Below are 20,413 nucleotides of genomic sequence, written 5' to 3'. Positions count from 1 at the left end.
GTTCAACATTAACCCAAAGGGGTCAGGACAGACAATTCCTCAGTGACCCAGGAGCTGACACACTATGGCGCACGTCCGAGGCCTGCAGCTGCCTGGCTGCCTGGCCCTAGCTGCCCTGTGTACCCTTGTGCACAGCCAGCATGGTAAGGGGGTGCTTGCAGGCTGGAACAGGCTGGAAGATTAGGGTGTGGGCCCGTGGGCCGGGGTCTCCTGGCTGGACAGAGCACACAGAGCTCGCCCCTAAGTAGGTCTCAGCCCCAGGCTGCCAGCTTAGGGAAGAAGTCAGGAGCTCAGGGCTGGAAAGAGAATGGCTGCTTCTCTCTTTCAATATAGGGAGCAGGCTGGGGGCAAGGGGCAGTGTAGGAGGGGCACACGGGGCCACATTTAGCAGCCTTCCAGGCACTTCCACCAGCCCAGACAGCCTCTCTCAGAAGCCAGCAGGGGAGGGTGGGCTTGCTTCCTGCCCCCACAATGGCCAAGACTGCCTGTTCCTGAGGCCGCTGTCCCATGACCCCCCCCTTACAGTGTTCCTGGCTCCTCAGCAAGCGCTGTCGCTGCTCCAGCGGGTCCGGCGAGCCAACAGCGTCTTTCTGGAGGAGGTGCGCAAGGGCAACCTGGAGCGAGAGTGCGTGGAGGAGACCTGCAGCTACGAGGAGGCCTTCGAGGCTCTGGAGTCCTCCACGGCTACGGTGAGCCTGGGCTGCTCGGACAGTGCCGGGGCCTCAGAGCTGGTCCAACTCTAGACACTTCCACAGAGAAGCAAGCGAGGAACACCACAGCCCCTTCGCTGCTCACAGCCTAATTTCAACTCTGAGCCCCTCCTCACGGAGCTGGCAAGAGGAGTGGCCTCAGCCTTTCCTGGGGGTCCCTGTGCCTGGACTGTGTCCCTGTGCAGCTCCATGACATGGGGAGGCCTCCACAGTCTTCAGACATCCGCCTGCCCTGGGGCTCTGTGTCCACATGGCCTCCTCAGCAGCAGCCTCCCACACCACCCTTGAGGGGTGGGACTCTGGGGAGGCCACCACAAGCCCCCAGGCTCAAGACTCAATGTTCCTGGAGCTCTGTGTCGCCTTTCGTGTCTGTAGGGCTCTGCCAGGGTCCCACGGCCCCCTCTCCTCCCATCTCCCCCAGCCTTGTTCGGTCTCAGTGTGTGTGTTGGAGGAACTCCCCTATCCTCAAATATTCTTCTCCTTTTGGAAACAAAAGTAGGAAACTGTGCCACAAGCCTCCCCAGAGCCTGCCCTCTGCGTGACCAGGGTAAAGGAAAGTGTGAGGAGGAGACATAACATTTACTAAAACAACACAAAACAGGAGCTGCCGTAGCCTTACTCCCAGCCCTTGTTTTTCAGGATGTGTTCTGGGCCAAGTACACAGGTGAGCACCAGGAAGGATTTGCCCCAGGAAGGGAGGCCTGGGGACCCCAGTGACAGAATTCTACCCGGAGAATCTTCTGCTGCACCCAGCCATCCACCCGTCCACCCCTTCCCCACTCCTTCCTCGGTCCCTCCCATCTGTCCGTCCATCTCTCTGTTTCTCACCAACATCCCATCCACCCTTGACTCCAGCCCATCCTGGCCATACCCCAATCCCAAAGGTAAACACCTGGGTCTTTTCCAGCTTGTGAGACAGCTAGGACGCCTCGAGATAAGCTTGCGGCATGTCTGGAAGGTGAGCAACTGACACGGGGTTGCGGAGCAGGACATGGAGGGGAGCCTGGGAGAAGAGCTCAGGGGTGGGTTTGGAGTGTGGCTGGTGGAGGCCGAGGCGGTCCCCAGCATCTGACGTTGCTCCCATTCCTGGGGTCAAGATGTCTCTTTGTACCTGGCTCTGTGTCTGGCATGCGAACAAATGAATGAATGAATGGACTAATGAAGTCATGCTTTTTGTTTTTTTTTATTTTGAGACAGAGTCTTGCTCCATTGCCCAGGCTGGAGTGCAGTGGCACAATCTCGGCTCACTGTAAACTCCACGTCCCGGGTTCAAGCAATTCTGTGCCTTAACCTCCCAAGTAGCTGGGATTACAAGTGCCCGCCACCACACCTGGCTAATTTTTGTGTTTTTAGTAGAGATGGGGTTTCACCATGTTGGCCAGGCTGGTCTTGAACTCCTGACATCGTGATCCGCCCACCTCGGCCTCAAAGTGCTTGGATTATAGACATGAGCCACCGTGCCTGGCCATGAATTCATGTTTAAGGCTTCATTCTCCTTTGCCTGACCCGAGTCTTCTGCCCCCACCTAGTCAGAGCTCTGATGATGTCACATTCCCCTTCGAGCTTTAGGTGTCACTGCACCAAACAGGAACCCAAACCCCCAGCTGCTCTGACACCAAGGACTTCCCTAAATGTGCCAAGGTGTTTCTAGCACCTGGCCCTGCATATGCTGTCAATTTCCTCTGGAGCAACCATCACATCTACTGAACACTTCTCTATCCTTCAAGGACTGCTTCAAATGTCGCCACTTTTGCTGAGACTTCAGGGAGCACCCTCCCTCCTGCACTGTGTTCTGAAGGCACCTTTAGCACGACAAAAATGGAACTCTTTGTTTGTTTATAAGAGACAGGGTCTCCCTTTTTTGCCCAGGCTGGTCTTGAACTCCTGGGCTCAGGAAATTCTCCCATCTCAACCTCCCAAAGGAGTAGGATTACAAGTGTGAGCCACCGCGCCTGGCTGCCGTACTTTCATTTTTTTTTTTTTTTTTTTTTTTTGAGATGGAGTCTCGCTCTGTCGCCCAGGCTGGAGTGCAGCAGCGCGATCTTGGCTCGCTGCAACCTCCGCCTAGCGGGTTCAAGCAATTCTCCTGCCTTAGCCTCCTGAGTAGCTGGGATTACAGGCACACACCACCATGCCCAGCTAATTTTTTGTGTTTTTTAGTAGAGACGGGGTTTCACCATTTGGCCAGGCTGGTCACAAACTCCTGACCTCAGGTGATCCACCAGCCTCGGCCTCCCAGAGTGCTGGGATTACAGGCGTGAGCCACCGTGCCCAGCCTCATATGTTAAATTACGTACTCAACAGACATTTTACAAAGTTCCTGCTATGTGCCAGGCACTATATGAGGTGCTGGGGATTTTAAGAGAATCAAATACAGTCTCTGCCTTCAAGGAATTCACAATCTCAAAAGAGAACAAAAATACAAAATATTAAAATGATTGCGGCCGGGTGTTGTGGCTCAAGCCTGTAATCCTAGCACTTTGGGAGGCTGAGGTGGGCGCCCAGGCCAGGGGTTCGAGACCATCCTGGCCAACATAGTGAAACCCCCACCTCTACTAAAAATATAAAAATTAGCTGGAGTGTGGTGGCACGCGCCTGTAATCCTGGCTACTAGGGAGGCTGATGGGGGAGAATTGCTTGAATCTGGGAGGCAGAGGTTACAGTGAGCTGAGATCATGCCACTGCACTCCAGTCTGGGCAACAGGACTCCATCTCAAAATAAATAAATAAAAATAAAAATAAATAATTAAATAAAGTGATTGCAAGAAAAGTTCTGTTCAAGGCACCAGCAGAACACAGGAAAATGAGTGTCTGGTTTGCCAGAAGAATGAGAGGTGGCTTCCCAGGAGAGGCAGAGTTCTGCCTGGCCTGGTGGGATGCATGGATGAACAAACAAGCGGGCATTCCAGTCAGAAGAAACAGCCCGTGGAAAGACCCAGAGGCATGAGGAGCCGAGCTAGCAGGGACAGGTAGACCAGGGCCAGTTGAAGAGGACCTTGGTCACTTTTTCATCCTGCTGGCCAAGGGAGCCGCAGAATGGAAGCTCCATGAGGGCAGGGCTGTGACTGTCCTATTGGTTGATGTGTGCTGAGCACCCGACAGTGCCTGTCACATGGTGAGCACTCAGCAAATATTTGGAGGCCACTGTTGAGTGAATGGGAGAACTGCTGGATGTAGAGGAGGAGGGGGCTGGGTGAATGCAGGTTAAGGATTATGGACCTGCATGAGCTTGGAGGCGGGGGATAGACAGAACTTTGCAGGGAGAGAGGAAATAAGTCCCCAGGCTCCAAGGCTGACCAGGGTGGGGTCTCCGCAGGTAACTGTGCTGAGGGTCTGGGTACGAACTACCGAGGGCATGTAAACATCACCCAGTCAGGCATTGAGTGCCAGCTATGGAGGAGTCGCTACCCACATAAGCCTGAGTGAGTGAGGGGCCGGCCTTCCCACCAGGGGCTGAGAACAGGGAGCAAGGATATCTCGAATGCAACAGCCTCCTGTTGGGCAATTTCCTGTTCCAGAATCAACTCCACCACCCATCCCGGGGCCGACCTGCAGGAGAATTTCTGCCGCAACCCTGACAGCAGCACCACGGGACCCTGGTGCTACACTACAGACCCCACCGTGAGGAGGCAGGAATGCAGCATCCCTGTCTGTGGTAAGCTGGGAGCAGTGGGGCGGCCCATGGCCAAGGCCCGGGGGTTTCATGGGGCCTGGCAGCCTGGGATGGGAACCAAGAATGCTGGCTACCCGGGCACAGTGGCTCATGCCTGTAATCCCAGCACTTTGGGAGGCTGAGGCAGGCAGATCACCTGAGGCCAGGGTTTGAGACCAGCTGGGCCAACATGGCAAAACCCCGTCTCCACTAAAAATACAAAAATTGCCATGCGTGGTGGTGGGCACCTGTAATCCCAACTACTCAGGAGGCTGAGGCATGAGAATCGCTTGAACCCGGGAGGCGGAGTTTGCAGTGAGCTGAGATCGTGCCACTGTACTTCAGCCTGGGCGACAAGAGCAAAACTCTGTCTCAAAGAAAAAAAAAATAGGTGCTGGCCACCTTCAGAGCTGGCGTCAGTCATTCAGACCATATCTGTGCCTGTTGCTCAGTAAAGTCAGGGAATCAGGGGATCTGAGTGGGGGGATCTGCCAGCCTCCTCCTCCCCTCCCCACTCTTCACTTCCTTATGGTCCAGGCTATGGCTCATTCCAAACATGCCTCCTTTCTGATCAAGGCACTCCTCCCTCCGGGAAGCCTTCCCTGGCCATGTCAGTCCACAGGCCCTGTTCCGAGTATCACAGAGCAAGCCTTGTGCAGTTTGGCCCTGCGGGATTCTGTCATTATTATTTTCCCTGGTGTGTTAAGTAGCTACAGCCACCCCTTCCCGGAGGCAGACCACAATAAGCATTTCTTTTTCCCGTGAGGGTTGGCAGGCGTGGCTGCACTCGCTAATGCGTCTGTAGGGTCAACGGACGGAGGTTGGCCCTGGCTGGGTGGCTCTGATTCAAATAATGGGTCCAGCTGAGCCTGGCTCCTCGTTGAGGGCTGGGCCTAGATCTGCTCCACGTGCGTGCGTTCATGCTGGGGCTAAGGCTGAAAGACAGAAGGTACCTGGGAAAACTCTTCTTATGCTGATGACAGACAGAGAAAACAATGAACAGAAAAGCGTCTTCTGTCCTGAAGGCCTAGGCTGGGAACAGGCACAGTCAGCCCACGTTCCATTGGCCAGAGCAAGTATATGTTCAAGGCCAGGGTCAAGAGGTAAACTACACCTCAGCCTGTAAAGTCACAGAGCAAGGGATATGGATGCGGGCAGGCGTAAAGAATTTGTGCCGGTTACCAGTCCACAAACATGGGTTAGTGTTTGTTCTCTAGGCATCCCTGTCGGGCCCATTGCTTGTTCCTGGGGTTGGTCTTTTTTTTTTTTTTTCTTTCTGAGATGGAGTCTCACTCCCTTGCCCAGGCTGTTGGATTGCAGTGGCGCTATCTCAGCTCACTGCAACCTCTGCCTTCTGGGTTCAAGCGATTCTCCTGCTTCAGCCTCCTGAGTAGCTAGGATTACAGGCATGTGCCACCACTCCCGGCTAATTTTTCTGTATGTTAGTGGAGACGGGGTTTCACCATGTTGGCCAGGCTGATCTTGAACTCCTGACCTCGTGATCCTCCTGCCTTGGCCTCCCAAAGTGCTGAGATTACAGGGGTGAGGCACTGCACCCGGCCTTTTTTTTTTTTTTTTTTTTTTTTTTTGAGATGGAGTCTCACTCTGTCACTCAGGCTGGAGTGCAGTGGCATAATCTTGGCTCACTGCAACCTCCACCTCCTCGCTTCAGGCGATTCTCTGCCTCAGCTTCTCATATAGCTGGGATTACAGGCACACGCCACCACGCCTGGCTAATTTTTGTATTTTTAGTAGAGACGGGGTTTCTCCACATTGGACTGGCTGATCTCGAACTCCTGTCCTCCGGTGATCTGCCCAGCTCGGCCTCCCAAAGTTCTGGGATTACAGGTGTAAGCCACTGTGCCTGGCCCCTGGAACTGGTCTTATAGCAAGTTTATCCCAACAAAAACAGCTACTATTTACTCCCCAACCCCCATACACACGCACACACATTGATGATAAATAAGTTGCAGGCTTGCAGAAATTGACCCATCCAGGTGAACAGCCTAGTGATCCCAGCAAGCGTCCTGCTGTGCCGCTATAAAAACATGGCTCCTCCAGCAGCTCCAGGCAGCTACTACCAGTTAATTACAGATGGCCCAGGAGGCCAAACCTGGTTACTATCTCTGGTTTGTTATGTGCCAGACACTTATGCTGTCTATTTTGTTTAATCCTCTCAACAAAACTACAAGAGTGGCATTAGTAACCCCCTTAAAGGCAGACAGACAGAAGCCCAGAGAGGTTAAGTAACCTGAGGTCACACAGGCAGAAAGCAGCAAGACCGGGGTTCACACCCCTGTCTGTTCCGGTCCATGTGTGGTCTCACTCACTCTGCTGCCTCCTGGCCCCTCACCCACCAGGCCAGGATCAAGTCACTGTAGCGATGACTCCACGCTCCGAAGGCTCCGGTGTGAATCTGTCACCTCCATCAGAGCAGTGTGTCCCTGATCGGGGGCAGCAGTACCAGGGGCGCCTGGCGGTGACCACACATGGGCTCCCCTGCCTGGCCTGGGCCAGCGCACAGGCCAAGGCCCTGAGCAAGCACCAGGACTTCAACTCGGCCGTGCAGCTGGTGGAGAACTTCTGCCGCAACCCAGATGGGGATGAGGAGGGCGTGTGGTGCTATGTGGCCGGGAAGCCTGGCGACTTTGGGTACTGCGACCTCAACTATTGCGGTGAGCTGCCCGGGTAGGGGGCCTGAGATGCAGGGACAAATCCTGGTGGGAATAACAACAGTCGCTTCTGCATATTGAACGCTTACCGCATTGAGTGCGCTCATTACAGCCTTACAGTAACCAGGTGGGGGTAAGGTCCTGTGCCCATTTCACAGATAAGTACACTGAGGCCCCAGGAGGTTATTGCCTAGTAGCCCAACTGTGCATGCACGCTTAACCTCTGCACCAAATGGCCTCCAAGGCCTGTAGGGGAATTGGGGGGATCTAGGGGATGGGTGAGGAATGGCCCAGCCCAGTCCCAGCCGGTGCCTGGGTCCCAACAGAGGAGGCCATGGAGGAGGAGACAGGAGGTGGGCTGGACGAGGACCCAGACAGGGCCATCGAAGGGCGTACCGCCACCAGTGAGTACCAGACTTTCTTCGATCCGAGGACCTTTGGCTCGGGAGAGGCAGGTGAGGTAGTGGGCATCCGAGGGGATGCGGGGCTGCGGGGCTGTGGGGCAGCGGGGCTGGTGGCCAGGACTTGCCCCTCACTGCTTGGCTTGCTCTGCAGACTGTGGGCTGCGACCTCTGTTTGAGAAGAAGTCGCTGGAGGACAAAACCGAAAGAGAGCTCCTGGAATCCTACATCGACGGGCGCATTGTGGAGGGCTCGGATGCAGAGATCGGCATGTCACCTTGGTGTGTCCTGGAGCCCTGCGCTACCATTCACTCCTGGGGGCAGGTGTGCTGCTGGCCCCCCACCCTCAGGCCCTGCCCGCAGGCCTGGACTTTACAGATGACAAGAGCTGAGCATCCAGGATCCCACCAACTCCACACAGCAGCCACATGAGATGGGTTGTTTACTTCTTTTTTTTTTTTTTTTTAGATGGAGTCTTGCTCTGTCACCTAGGCTGGAGTGCAGTGCCGCAATCTCGGCTCACTACCGCAATCTCAGCTCACTGCAACTTCTGCCTTCCGGGTTCAAACGATTCTCTTGCCTCAGCCTCCTGAGTAGCTGAATTTACAGACATGCGCCACCACACCCGGCTAATTTTTGTATTTTAAGTAGAGACAGGGTTTCACCATGTTGGCCAGGCTGGTCTTGAACTCCTGACCTCAAGTGATCCACCTGCCTCAGCCTCCCAAAGTGCCGGGATTACAGGCATGAGCCACCACACCCGGCCCATGGGTCCTTTATTTCTAAGCAGATGGTAAAGCTGAGACTCACGGAGCTGGTGGCTCACCTCCACGCATTGCTAATGGGTTTGAATCCAGTTCTTCTGATTCCAGAGCTGTGCTACGCTATGTGAACTCTGGACTGGAAGGACCTAGTTAGGGGGTGCAAAAAGCAGGAGGCAGGTCAGGCGCAGTGGCTCACCCCTGTAATGCCAGCACTTTGGGAGGCCAAGACGGGAAGATCACTTGAGGGCAGGAGTTCGAGGCCAGCCTGGGCAAAATGGTAAAACCCTGTCTCTACTAAAAATGCAAAAATTAGCCAGGTATAGCAGCACGTCCCTGTAGTCCCAGCTACTAAGGAGGCTGAGGCGGGAGGATCGCCTGAGCCCAGGAGGCTGAGGCTTCAGTAAGCTGTGACTGTACCATTGCACTCCAGCCTGGGTGACAAGAGTGAGACCCTGTCTCAAAAAAAAAAAGTGTGAGGCAGCCCCTCAGCATCACACGGAGGTTCCAGGCCCCAGGCCCCAAAGGCGGCCAGCCCAAACTTGGATCTGGACCCCGGAGGCAGCTCTGCCCAGCTGGGTTCTTAGACCTGGGATTGTTACTTCTAGGGCTGGTGTAGAGGCAGCCCCCTCACCCTCAGCTCCTAATGCTTCCTGCTGCCCCTCCCAGGCAGGTGATGCTTTTCCGGAAGAGTCCCCAGGAGCTGCTGTGTGGGGCCACCCTCATCAGTGACCGCTGGGTCCTCACCGCCGCCCACTGCCTCCTGTACCCACCCTGGGACAAGAACTTCACCGAGAATGACCTTCTGGTGCGCATTGGCAAGCACTCCCGCACCAGGTACAGAACTGGTGGCCCGTGGGTGTCTGGCAGAGGTCTGAGTCCTCCAAAGCGACCATGAGGGGCCCTGGTGGCTCCGGGACACATAGGATGTTCTGTATATCCCCCAGAATATGACATCCCAGCAGTCTCTGCTGGAAAGTCCATTTGGTCACGTCCTGATTGAGGCTTGGAGCTGCGGGGAGAAATCCGTCTGTCTTCTGGTCCCTCCAACACCAGGATATAGTCCATGTGGGAGTCTCTGAAAATAGAGTCTGTCTGGACCAGGGCGTGCAGCCTGTACCCCTGTTCCCGTCCTCCTGGCTGGCTGACTCCAAAGCCCTGCACGGCTTTAGGCCCAGGAAGAAACAGCCAGGGGGCTGCCACGGCAGGAGCCAGCCCTATCCCCTCCCTGGTGGCCTGCAGGACACCCTGTCTCCCAGACCCCAAGGGCAGGCAGTTTCCTGCTCCTTGCTGGGTGAACCTGCAGCTTCTCCATTTCTCTCTTGGGGTCTCTGCAGGTACGAGCGAAACATTGAAAAGATATCCATGTTGGAAAAGATCTACATCCACCCCAGGTACAACTGGCGGGAGAACCTGGACCGGGACATTGCCCTGATGAAGCTGAAGAAGCCCGTTGCCTTCAGCGACTACATTCACCCTGTGTGTCTGCCCGACAGGGAGACGGCAGCCAGGTGGGCCACCAGATGCTTGTTAGCTGAGGGGCAGAAACTGAGTTCTGGGCCTGGCTCTTGATACCAAGTAGCCTTGCAGGAGCCCCTTTCCCTTTTCCAGGCCTCGGTTTCTTGGAGTGAACCCAAAAGTTCTTTTCAGCACTGGCGTTTTATTTTTTTATTTATATTTATTTATTTACTGACGGAGTTCCACTCTTGTCTCCCAGGCTGGAGTGCAGTCATGCGATCTCGGCTCACTGCAACCCCACCTCCTGGGTTCAAGCGACTCTCCTGCCTCAGTCTCCTGAGTAGCTGGGATTACAGGCTAATTTTTGTATTTTTAGTAGAGACTGGTGGGTTTCACTGTGTTGGCCAGGTTGGTCTCGAACCCCTGACCTCAAGTGATTCACCCGCCTCGGCCTCCCAAAGTGCCGAGACCACAGGCGTGAACGTCCGTGCCCAGCCAGCACTGGCGTTTTAGATTCTGGTCTCTAAGAAATGGTGTTGGGCCAGGTGGCTCCTGTGGGGGTTGGCTCTCACTAGGCCCTTCTTCCTTCCCCAAAGCTTGCTCCAGGCTGGATACAAGGGGCGGGTGACAGGCTGGGGCAACCTGAAGGAGACGTGGACAGCCAACGTTGGTAAGGTGCAGCCCAGTGTCCTGCAGGTGGTGAACCTGCCCATCGTGGAGCGGCCGGTCTGCAAGGACTCCACCCGGATCCGCATCACTGACAACATGTTCTGTGCTGGCAAGTCTGTGTGGGGCGGGCTGAGGGAACAGTGGGGCCCAAGCTGGGAGAACTGAGTTGTGCCTGGGTTCAAGCCATGTGACTCTGAGCAAGTTGCCTAACCTCTTGGTGGCTCAGTTTCTTCCTCTGTAAAATGGAGGTAAAAGTCTCCATCCCATAAGGTTATGGGAGGGTTAAATGAAGTAGCATATATTAATGTACTTGGCATAGTATCAGTCACCAGTGAGCTCAGATAGCAGCAAGAGGCTGTGGGTAGGGAAATGCCATTCATTCAGTCACTCAGCAAATATTTATCGAGCGCCTATCACATTCCAGGCAGCGTTCTAGGGTATACAGCAGGGACCCAGACCGACAATGTCTGTGCCCTCAGAGAGCTTCCTTCCTAGGAGGAGGGCACGTCCATAAACAGATCTAAAACAGCAATCCCTGACCAGTGCTGTGAAGAAAAATGAAGCACGGGGAGAGAGAAGGGCTGATGAGGTGGGCTTCTAAATAGGGTGGCCAGACGAGGCAGGCAGATCACTTGAGGTCAGGAGTTCAAGACCAGCCTGGCCAACATGGTGAAACCCGGTCTCTACTAAAAATACAAAAATTAGCCGGGCATGGTGACGCATGCCTGTAATCCCAGCTACTCAGGAGGCTGAGGCAGGAGAATTGCTTGAGCCAGGGAGGCGGAGGTTGCAGTGAGCTAAGATTGGGCATCATTGCACTCCAGCCTGGGCAACACAGCGAGACTCCATTGATCGATCAATCAATCAATCAATCAGGTGGCCAGAGAAGGTTGGAGAAGGCCTCCCTGAGAAGGTGATGTCTGGGCAGGGACTGGAAGAGGGGAAGGAAGGAGTGAGCAGGCATGTCTAGGGGAGGAGCACTGCAGGCTGGGGGCATGGCAGGCGCTAAGGCCCTGAGGTGGGAGCACACTTGGCTTGTCTGGGGAGCAGCAGGGAGGCCTGGGAGGCTGAGGAGGGGCAGCAGTGGGTGAGGGGAGAGAGGGGGGCAGGCAGAGGACAGCCACTTCCTTTAGGGCCTGGAAGGACTTTATTGAGTGAGATGGGAAGTTATTGAGGGGCTTGAGGCAGGTTAAGAAATGATGTGACTGACTTTAAAAGTAAAAAATAAAAAAATTTAGTGTAATTTCAGACTCACAGAAAAGTTGCAAAAATAATACAAAGATTTCCTGTATACTGTCATCCAGATTGTCCTCCATTCTGTGGATGTGTGGGAGTTTGTATATATATATATATATATGCATAGTTTGAGAGCAAATCGTGAATATGGTTTCTTTTTACCCATAAATACTTGAGTATTTCCAAAAAAAAAAAACAAAAAACAAAAAAAACCCCAGGGATGTTCTCTTATGCAACCACAATACAAATATTAAAACCCGGAAATTTTTTTTTGACATAGCTTTGCTGTCACCCAGGCTTGAGTGCAGTGGCACAATCTCGGCTTACTGCAACCTCCTCCTCCCAGGTTCAAGCGATTCTCCTGCCTCAGCCTCCTGAGTAGCTGGAATCACAGGCATGTACCACCATGCCTAGCTAGTTTTTGTATTTGTAGTAGAGACAGGGTTTCACCATGTTGGCCAGGCTGGTCTTGAACTCCTGACCTCAGGTGATCCACCTGCCTTGGCCTCCCAAAGTGCTGGGATTACAGGTGTAAGCCACTGTACCCGGCCAAAACCAGGAATTTTTTTTTTTTTTTTTTGAGATGGAGTCTTGCTCTGTTGCCCAGGCTAGAGTGCAGTGGCATGGTCTCGGCTCACTTGGAATTACAGGTGCCTGCCACCACGCCCGGCTAATTTTTTGTATTTTTAGTATTTTTAGTTGCGATGGGGTTTCACCATGTTGGCCAGGCTGGTCTTGAACCCCTGACCTCTGGTAATCCACCCACCTCGGCTTCCCAAAGTGCTGGGATTACAGGCGTGAGCCACAGCACCTGGCCCAAAACCAGGAAATTAATGATGATACAATATTATTGTCTAATCTATAGACCTTATTCAAATTTTTGTTAGTCTTACTAATGTCTTTTATAGGAAAAAAAAAAAAAAGGTGTTTCTCACCCAGGATTCAATGAAGGATCTTTCTTTGTCTTCTATGACCTTGACATGTCTGATGAGTAGAGTCCAGTTATTTTGTACACTGATCCTGAATCCGGGTTTGTCTAAGGTTTCCTTATGGTCAGGTTCAGGCTCAGTGGTGCCATGTCCTCCTCGGTGCATCCTGTTAACTGGCACGTGAGAACAATTTGTCTCATATGTGGTGAGTCTAACTCTGACCTCTTGAGGAAGGCAATGTCTGCCAAGTTTCTTGCTGTAACTTCTGTTTTTCCCTTTGTAATTAATAAGTATCTGCTAAAGAGATACTTTGATTTTTTTTTTTTTTTTTTTTTTTGTGATGGAGTCTCCCTCTATCACCCGGGCTGGAGTGAGTGGTGTGATCTCGGCTCCCTGCAACCTCCATCCCCCGGGTTCAAGTGATTCTCCTGCCTCAGCCTCCCAAGTAGCAGGGATTACAGGCATGTGCCACCACACCCAGCTAATTTTTGTATTTTTAGTAGAGATGGGGTTTCACGATATTGGCCAGGATGGTCTCGAACTCCTGACCTTGTGATCCGTCTGCCTCAGCCTCCCAAAGTGCTGGGATTACAGGTGTGAGCCACCACACCTGGCCTACTTTGGTATTTTGTATTCTGTTTGCATCAAAACCTTCTCCCAACTAGGGTGACTACCAAATGGCACTTATCTAATTCTGTCATTCCTTCTACATTTGTTAGTTACTTTATTGCTTTCCTTCCTTTCATTCTATCAGTGTGGACTTAAGGATCCTTACTTTATTCTAAGGGTTCACCTTTTTTTTTTTTTTTTTTTTTTTTTTTTGAGATGGAGTTTCGCCCATGTTGCCCAGGCTGGATGGAGTGCAGTGGCGTGATCTCGGCTCACTGCAATGTCTGCCTCCCAAGTTCAAACAATTCTCCTGCCTCAGCCTCCTGAGTAGCTGGGATTACAGGCATGCGCCACCACGCCTGGCTAATTTTTTGTATTTTTAGTAGAGACAGGGTTTCACCATGTTGGCCAGGCTGGTCTTGAACTCCTGACCTCAGGTGATCCGCCCGCCCCGGCCTTCCAAGGTTCTGGGATTACAGGCGTGAGCTACCGTGCCAGGCCATACTTTGTTACTACTGTTATTTTTTCTGATGCTCAGATGATCCCAAGTTTGGCCTGTGGGAGTCCCTTCAAGCTGGCTTCTGTGACTTGGGGAGATGTTCTGTCATTCTTTGAGTACTTTCTTTCTTTCTGGCATAGCAAAATGTTTCAGGTTAATCCTACTTTCCTGACTGTAGTGTTGGAACCAGCCATTTCTCCAGGGAACCCCTGTGGTGAAGAGTGGAATTTAGAACTGAGATCTGGGTGCTGGCGTGTGCACATTGCTAGTGGGATGTCATTACTTCTAGGCTCTCTTAGTGGACAGAACCAGAAAAAAATTATATGATGCATATACCAATATCTCTATCATCTATATAAAAAACCGTGAGTTCCTACTGAAACCTCCAATTCCATTCTAACACCACAGGATTAATTTTAGCTTTTCCTTTTCCATATTTGTAACTCTCTGTTGACAGTAAGAAATCTGACCCTCATTATCTGTAATGCATTTGCCTGTTTGAACAATACTAGAATATAGTTTCAAAATCCTCCATCCATAACACTATTAAAACCGATCCTATGGCTGGGCTTGGCGCACTGCAGCCTCTGCCTCCTGGACTCAAGCCAACCTCCCACTTAGCCTCCTGAGTAGCCAGGGCTACAGGCACACACCACCATGCCAAGCTAATTTTTGTATTTTTTGTAGAGACTAGGTCTCACTGTGTTGCCCAGACAGGTCTTGAACTCTGAGCTCAAGTGACCCACCCAGCTCGGCCTCCCAAAGTGCTAGGATTACAGGTGTGAGCCACCATGCCTGGCCCCTCCTAGTAAATTTTTAGAAGTGGTGTTGTTAGGTCAAAAGGCAAACATGTATGTCATTTTTTAGAGATTTTTAAATTTCTTTCCATAAGGGTTGTACCAGTTTGCATTTCCATCACAGTGTATGAGAATGCCTGTTTCCCCACAACCTTGCCAAAAGAATGTCACAGTTTTAAATTTTTACCAATCTGAGAGGTGAGAAATAGTATCTCAAAATTGTTTTAATGGACATCTTTCAAATTGAAAATGAGGTTGAACATCGTATCGTATGATTAAGGACCTTTTTTTCTTTTCTTTTTTTTGAGATGAAGTCTCCCTCTGTCACCTAGGCTGGAGTGCAATGGCATGATTTTGGCTCACTGCAACCTTCGCCTTCTGGGTTCAAGTGATTCTCCTGCCTCAGCCTCCCGAGCAGCTGGGACTCCAGGCGCGAGCCACCATGCCCAGCTAATTTTTGTATTTTTAGTAGAGACAGGGTTTTACCAGATTGGCCAGGCTGGTCTCAAACTCCTTACCTCGTGATCCTCCCGCCTCGGCCTCCCACAGTGCTGGGATTACAGGCATGAGCCACCACGCCTGGCCTAAGGACCATTTTTATATAATTTTTTTTTGAGACAGAGTCTCGCTTTGTCACCCAGGCTGGAGTGCAATGGTGCAATCTTGGCTCACTGCAGCCTCCACTTCCCTGGTTCAAGTGATTCTCCTGCCTTAGCCTCCTGAGTAGCTGGGACCACAGGTGCGTGCCTGGCTAGTATTTGTATTATATAATTTTTTTGTGAATTGTTTCTTCATGGTTTTTTGCCCATTTTTTGGTCCCTTATCAATTTTTGTGAGTTCTTCGTATTTATATTAGGCCTTTATTTGTGATATACATTACAAATGTTTTCTCCTAGTTTGTCAGTTTTTTTAACCTCATGTATAATTTTTCTGTCCATGCAGTTTAAAAAATTACCAGGTAGTCAAATTTATCCATCATTTATTTTATTAAATCTGGATTTTGAATCAGAGTTAGATAAACTTTTCCTGGCCGGGTGTGGTGACTTACACCTGTAATCCCAGCACTCTGGGAGGCTGAGGTGGGGGATCACCTGAGGTCAGAAGTTCAAGACCAGCCTGGCCAACATAGTGAAACCCTGTCTCTACTAAAAATACAAAAATTAGCTGGGCGGGGTGGCTCACGCCTGTAGTCCCAGCTACTCAGGAGACTGAGGCTGGAGAATTGCTTGAACCTGGGAGGCGGAGGTTGCAGTGAGCAGAGATCGTGCCGCTGCACTCCAGCCTGGGCGACAGAGCAAGACTCTGTCTCAAAAACAAAACAACAGAAAACAACAACAGAAAAACCTTTCCTGATAGCTAGGTCATTGAGGAATTCACTCATGTTTTCTTCTAGTACCTGATTTCATTTTTCTGCACTTAGATTCCTGACTCATATGGAGTTTATTTTTGTATCTGATGTGAGGCATAGATCTAATTTATCATTTTCCAAATGGCTAACCAGCTGTCTCTAAACCGTTTATTAAAAATTATTGGCCAAGTGCGGTAGCTCACACCTGTAATCCCAGCAGTTTGGAAGGCTGAGGCAGGATTGCTTGAGGCCAGGAATTCAAAACCAGCCCGGACAACATAGCAAGACCCTGTCTCTACAAGAAAATATTGGTCAGGTGCGGTGGCTCACGCCTGTAATCCCAGCACTTTGGGAGGCTGAGGCAGGTGGATCATGAGGTCAGGAGATAGAGACCATCCTGGCCAACATGGTGAAACCCTCGTCTCTACTAAAATACAAAAAATTAGCTGGGTGTGGTCGCGCACGCCTGTAGTACCAGCTACTCAGGAGGCTGAGGCAGGGGAATCACTTGAACCCAGGAGGAGGAGGTTGCAGTGAGCCGAGATCACGCCATTGAACAGAGCAAGACTCCATCTCAAAAAAAAAAAAAAAAAAAAAAAGGAAAAAGAAAATATTTTACAAATTAGCTGGGCATGGTGGCATGTGCCTTGTAGTCTCAGCTACTTGAGAGGCTGAGTTAGGAGGACTGCTTGAGCCTAGGAGTTCAATACTGCAGTGAGCTATGACCGCACCATTGCACTCCAGCCTGGGTGACAGAGTGAGACCCTGTTTCTATTAAAAAAAAAAAAAAAAAATCGGCCAGGCGTGGTGGCTCACGCCTGTAATCCTAGCACTTTGGGAGTCCAAGGCGAGTGGATCACCTGAGGTCGGGAGTTCAAGACCAGCCTGACCAACATGGAAAAACCCCGTCTCTGCTAAAAATACAAAATTAGCCAGACATGGGGGCACATGCCTGTAATCCCAGCTACTCGGGAGGCTGAGGCAGGAGAATCACTTGAACCTGGGAGACGGAGGTTGCAGTGAGCTGAGATCCCTCCATTGCACTCTAGCCTGGGCAACAAGAGTAAAAACTCCATTTCACCAGGCGTGGTGGCTCACACCTGTAATCCCAGCACTTTGGGAGGCCGAGGTGGGTGGATCACAAGGTGAGGAGTTTGAGACAAGCCTGGCCGACATGGTGAAACCCCGTCACTACTAAAATACAAAAAATTAGCCAGGCATGGTGGCGTGCACCCGTAGTCCCAGCTACTTGGGAGGCTGAGGCAGGGGAATCACTTGAACCCGGGAGGAGGAGGTTGCAGTGAGCTGAGATGGCGCCACTGCACTCCAGCCTGGTGACAGAGTGAGACTCTATCTCAAAATCAGTCAATCAATCAATCAATCAATCAGTCTATCTTTGAACTGGTGATTTGAGATTTCACCTTTATCACATTCTAGATTGTATTTTATTTTCATTTATTTATTTGAAATATAGACAAGTTTCCCTATGCTGCCCAGGCTGATTTCGAACTCCTGGCTAGGCTCGAGCAATTGTCCTGCCTTGGCCTCCCAAATTGCTGGGATTACAGACGTGAGCCACCATACCTGACCTAGGTTTTATTTTTTAGTTTTATTTTTTCCTGCATCCAGCTAATTTGATTTGATTTGTAGAGACAGGGTCTTGCTATGTTACCTAGGCTGGTCTCGAACTCCTGGGCTCAAGTGATCCTCCTGCCTTGGCCTCCCAAAGTGTTGGGATTACCAGCATGAGCCACGGTGCCCAGCCCCACATTCTAGATTTCTATGGATAGAGTATGCTTAAGGATGAGTATGTTTCTGGACGTTCGACTTGGCTTTCCTGGTCTGTTGTCTGTCTGTGCACAGCGTCACATTGTTTTAATGATAGAGGCTTTAGCGTACATAGCTGGGAAGGCTAATGTTCTCTTTTAGTTTTTCTTTCCAGTGTTTTCCTGGCAATTCTTGCATGTTTGTTTTTCCATATGAACTTTAGTGTCAACATGTCTAGGTCTATAAAAAAGCTCGGTGGTATTTTTATTGGGATTATGACACTTTAATAAATTAACTGGGAGAATGGACATATTTTTGATGTTGAGTCATTTTATCCAAGGATAAGAAATGTCTTCCTATTTGTTCAAGTCTATTATTGTATCTTTCTTGACTGCTGCAATGTATTCTCTTATAATTTTTTCTCTTGGCATCTTATTTTATGTATTTGTAATATCTTATTTTTCTTGAGTAAATTAGCTAATGGCTTGCCGGTTTTCTCAAAACAAATATCTAGGGATTTGATTTATGAAATGATTAGGCCTATTATTTTTCTTTTTTTTGAGATGGAGTCTCACTCTGTCGCCCAGGCTGGAGTGCAGTGGCACAATCTCAGCTCACTGCAACCTCCACCTCCTGGGTTCAAGTGATTCTCCTGCCTCAGCCTCCCCAGTAGCTGGGATTACAGGTGCACGCCACCATGCCCGGCTAATTTTTTTATACTTTTAGTAGAGACAGGGTTTCACCACGTTAGCCAGGCTGGTCTCGAACTCCTGACCTCGTGATCCGACCGCCTCGGCCTCCCAAAGTGCTGGGATTACAGGCGTGAGCCACCGTGCCTGGCCTTTTTTTTTTTTTTTGAGACGGAGTCTCGCTCTGTCACCCAGGCTGGAGTGCAGTGGCGCGATCTCGGCTCACTGCAAGCTCCATCTCCCAGGTTCACGCCATCCTCCTGCCTCAGCCTCCCGAGTAGCTGGGACTACAGGTGCACACTGCCATGCCCAGCTAATTTTTTGTATTTTTAGTAGAGACAGGGTTTCACCGTGTTCACCAGGATGGTCTCGATCTCCTGACCTTGTGATCCGCCTGCCTCGGCCTCCCGAAGTGCTGGTATTACAGGCGTGAGCCACCGCGCCTGGCCAGACCTATTATTTTTTCTATTGTGGTTCATTAATTTCTGCTTTTTTCTCTTAAAAAGTTTGCTTACGTTTTTGTCTGGTTTACTTTGCTGTTCTCTTGCTAGCTTTTTTTTTTTTTTTCAGATGGGGTCTTGCTCTGTTGCCCAGGCTGGAGTGCAGTGGCACAGTCATAGCTCACTGCAGCCTTGAAATCCTGGGCTCAAGCAATCCTCTTCTTGCTTCAGCCTCCCACGTAGCTAGGATCACAGGTACATGCCACCATGTCCGGCTAATTTTTTTTTTTTTTTTTGAGATGGAGTCTTGTGCTGTTGCTCAGGCTGTAGTGCAGTGGTGCAGTCTCGGCTCACTGCAACCTCCACCTCCATCTTCCAGGTTCAAGCAATTCTCCTACCTCAGTCTCCTGAGTAGCTGGGATTATAGGCGCACACCAGCATGTCTGGCTAATTTTTGTATTTTTAGTAGAGACAGGGTTTCACCATGTTGGCCAGGCTGGTCTTAAACTCCTGACTTCATGATCCACCCGCCTTGGCCTCCCAAAATGCTGAGATTACAGGTGTGAGCCACAGCACCTAGTGAAAGTGTGGTTTTTCTGTGTAGGTTTTACTGTTGTTAGTGTTGTTCTGTATTGTTTGTAGAGGATACATGGGGAGATTTGGATAAAAGCAACTACCATTATTATCCTCATCAGACTTGTAGGTCTTTTTAATTTTTTTATTTTTAATTTAAAATTTTTTTCTTGGTCTTTTATTATTAATTAATTTTTTTGAGACAGGGTCTCACTCTGTCACCCAGGCTGGAGTGTGGTGACATGATCACGGCTCACTGCAGCCTTAACCTCCCAGGCGCAAGTGATTCTCTCAGCCTCCCGAGTAGCTGGGACTACAGACATGTGCCACCATGCCCAGCTAATTTTTTGTAGAGACAGGGTTTTGCCATATTGCCCAAGCTGGTCTTGAACTCCTGAGCTCAAGTGATCCACCCGGCTTGGGCATGAGCCACCTCCCTTGGCCTGATCCAACTTTTTAAAAGCACTATTCTGCCTGTTGGGTGGAGAATAGATTGTAGGTGGGCAAAGAATGAAGGAAACTAGTGGTTCAGGAGCTGGAGCTAGAAGTGGTGAGAAGGGGTTGGATTTGGGGTCTATGTTGAAGGTAGAGCTGACAAGATTTGCTAGGATTGGATGTGTAGGGTGAGGAAGTGAGGACAGCAAGAATGACTGGAGGGTTAAGTGGACTCTCACCAGCTGTGTCTCGTGAAGGGGCGTGTCTGGGCTATGAGCTATGCTCCTGAGCACAGATGGCTGTTCTCTCTCAAGGTTACAAGCCTGATGAAGGGAAACGAGGGGATGCCTGTGAAGGTGACAGCGGGGGACCCTTTGTCATGAAGGTAAACTTCTCTAAAGCCCAGGGCCTGGTGAACACATCTTCTGGGGGTGGGGAGAAACTCTAGAAACAGTTGCCTGGCAGGGGAATACTGATGTGACCTTGAACTTGACTCTACTGGAAACCTCATCTTTCTTCTTCAGAGCCCCTTTAACAACCGCTGGTATCAAATGGGCATCGTCTCATGGGGTGAAGGCTGTGACCGGGATGGGAAATATGGCTTCTACACACACGTGTTCCGCCTGAAGAAGTGGATACAGAAGGTCATTGATCAGTTTGGAGAGTAGGGGGCCACTCATATTCTGGGCTCCTGGAACCAATCCAGTGAAAGAATTATTTTTGTGTTTCTAAAACTATGGTTCCCAATAAAAGTGACTCTCAACGAGC

The 20,413-nt window shown here is 50.7% G+C and overlaps 1 protein-coding gene across 1 annotated transcript; it reads left to right on the top strand.

The window, feature by feature from the left end:
* The first annotated feature begins 29 nt into the window (after positions 1–29).
* On the top strand, positions 30–20,413 carry F2 (coagulation factor II, thrombin). The gene is made up of 14 exons (XM_054439692.2): positions 30–143; positions 526–689; positions 1,350–1,374; positions 1,618–1,668; positions 4,027–4,132; positions 4,229–4,365; positions 6,723–7,037; positions 7,361–7,489; positions 7,590–7,716; positions 8,866–9,033; positions 9,534–9,707; positions 10,251–10,432; positions 19,960–20,030; positions 20,170–20,413. The coding sequence occupies exons 1-14, from the start codon at positions 65–67 to the stop codon at positions 20,311–20,313; spliced, it is 1,872 nt and encodes a 623-aa protein (XP_054295667.1). The 5' UTR covers positions 30–64; the 3' UTR covers positions 20,314–20,413.

This window comes from Pongo pygmaeus, chromosome 9 (genome assembly GCF_028885625.2).
Source record: "Pongo pygmaeus isolate AG05252 chromosome 9, NHGRI_mPonPyg2-v2.0_pri, whole genome shotgun sequence".
In the NCBI taxonomy this organism is placed as follows: Eukaryota; Metazoa; Chordata; class Mammalia; order Primates; family Hominidae; genus Pongo; species Pongo pygmaeus.
This window is presented reverse-complemented; position numbering and strand designations above follow the sequence as displayed.

Excerpts from the sequence above, each read along its gene's own strand:
- F2 (XM_054439692.2), top strand. The coding sequence starts at position 65 with ATGGCGCACGTCCGAGGCCTGCAGCTGCCTGGCTGCCTGGCCCTAGCT. Across the intron at positions 144-525 it reads CCTTGTGCACAGCCAGCATG|TGTTCCTGGCTCCTCAGCAA; the intron begins GTAAGGGGGTGC and ends CCCCCCTTACAG. Across the intron at positions 4,366-6,722 it reads ATGCAGCATCCCTGTCTGTG|GCCAGGATCAAGTCACTGTA; the intron begins GTAAGCTGGGAG and ends CTCACCCACCAG.